The sequence below is a fragment of the Chlorella variabilis genome (assembly GCF_000147415.1).
Source record: "Chlorella variabilis unplaced genomic scaffold CHLNCscaffold_90, whole genome shotgun sequence".
NCBI lineage: Eukaryota > Viridiplantae > Chlorophyta > Trebouxiophyceae > Chlorellales > Chlorellaceae > Chlorella > Chlorella variabilis.
Window position 1 is genome coordinate 6806 of NW_005435005.1, and position 1877 is coordinate 8682.

Genomic DNA, 1877 nt, shown 5'->3' on the forward strand with positions numbered 1-1877 from the left:
TGTGGGGCGGTGGCGGGGCGGCGGCAGCACACAGTTTCCATTAGGACGGCAATGCCAGCTGCTGCAAGCGCTGGGCAAGGGCACGCCCGGACGGCGGCACACTGGCACGCGTTGTGTGCTCACCCAGAGTCAGTGGCGGTGAAGGCGACGGTTATCTCCGGCTGGGCGGTGGCGGTGGGTACGCTGTAGTAAGGGATGGCAGGGACCGGCGGCAGGGCTCAGCAGGGCGCCACCTGACAGCCCCAACAGCGGAGGCTGCCACACTTGCAGCAGCCTATGGGCGGCACTGCCAGCCGCTGCCCAGCCGCCCCCGTGCTCACTTGATGTCTGAGAAGGCGGGGGGCGTGATGTCCACAAGAAATGTAGAGGTGGCGGGCTTGCCCTGGTTGCCCACACCATCCACAGCGTACACTGCAGGGTAGGCGCAGTGTGGAATGTGGGCGGAGCGCTGTACAGCAAGGCAGGCGCATGCCGCTGTTGTGATCCAGCCATGCTGCTGCTACTGCTGCTGCAGTGCAACCTCCCCCCAACCCACCGGCAAACATATAGTTGCCGTCTGTCAGGTTGGTGAGGGCAGCCGGGGATGTGCACCAATAGTAGGCGCTTGCATCAGGGGCCGCCGGCGCTGGGGCGCCGGGATCGCTCCGCGACAGCCTGTCCGGGACGGAGAGAGGAGGGCGGCCGGGAGCCAGTCAGCAGCAGCGCTGGCCTGCGGACAAAGCAGAAGGCGCATGACAGCAGCGCCGCCGCCACCGTCCCTCCTCCACCCGCCCTCACCCGCAGTAGAAGGACACCCCCTCCTCGCTGGAGTTGAAGGCAACCGACGTGGCGTTGGAGCGCAGCATGGGGGACGAGGGGGCGCCGGGGGGCTCTGCAGGCGAGCAGCAGGCAGGGCCGTGTGGAGCGGCAGGGCTGCCGTGGCTACATCAGCCTGCAGGGCTCCCCAGGTCGGGGCGGGCGGGCTGCTACGCGCTGGGACAGGCAGTCCACAAGCGCCCCACCTGCAATGCTGACTTCAGGCGGCACCGAGTCCACCTCAAACGTGGACAGCGCCTCGGTGCCAGCGGCGCCATTGGCGCCAGCCACGCGGGCGTGGAAGTGGTAAGAGCCATCCTGCACAGGCACAGCGAGGGAGGCAGGGGCAGGCCTGGTGTCGGTGGCAAGACAGCCAATGCAGGGTGTGGCCGAGCGTGGCGGACCCAGCACACAGCGCCTGCACCCGCAGCCAGATGCAATGCGCCACACCCACCTTGGTGTCTGCGGGCAGCGCCACGGGGCTGGTGCAGTCGACGTATGCCGCCGCAGAGGCACCTGCAGCGGCGGGCAACCGAGCAGGCAGGGAGCTTGGCAGCCAGCAGCACAGCGCTGATAGACGTGCCTGCTTTGAAGAGTGCTGGGAGCTACTGAGAGCTAGCTGGGAGTCCGCCGGAAATGGGAGCGCACCCCCCCCCACATACAACCAACGCCGCCCACCCACCTCCCACCGCCTCCAGCCAGCACTGGTGCGCGGAGAAGACCTGCGCCGCCTGCCCAGCCGAATCCAGGTCTGTGAAGGTGAAGGTCATGTTCTCCTTGGGCTGCAGCCCAAAGGGGCCGCTGCATGGCGGCGCAGCGGGGCCGAGACGTGGCGGCGGTGAGCGGCAGAGGCGCGACGCGCTCAGCCAACCAACATTAGCTAGCCTCCCTCCAGGAACGCATCCACCCGCCCATCACACACACACACACAAACACACCTGAGGAAGCGCGTGTACATGCCCGCCGCCTCTGCATACTCCACGGTCCACTCCACCTGCTGCGCCGGCGCCGTGTTGCCGGCCGGGTCGGCGCCCACCACCGAGAAGGCCCAGGTGCCCGGCAGCAGCCAGTGCAGCACCTGG

General features: G+C 68.2%; 1 protein-coding gene across 1 annotated transcript; it reads right to left on the minus strand.

Moving 5' to 3' along the window:
- Window positions 1-119: 119 nt before the first annotated feature.
- Window positions 120-1753, minus strand: CHLNCDRAFT_145635 (hypothetical protein; the record flags this gene model as incomplete). The annotated part of the gene is made up of 8 exons (XM_005842678.1): window positions 120-183; window positions 321-411; window positions 536-654; window positions 778-871; window positions 1002-1113; window positions 1250-1311; window positions 1478-1596; window positions 1734-1753. 8 exons carry the CDS (start codon window positions 1751-1753, stop codon window positions 120-122), a joined length of 681 nt encoding a protein of 226 aa, XP_005842736.1.
- Window positions 1754-1877: the final 124 nt, after the last annotated feature.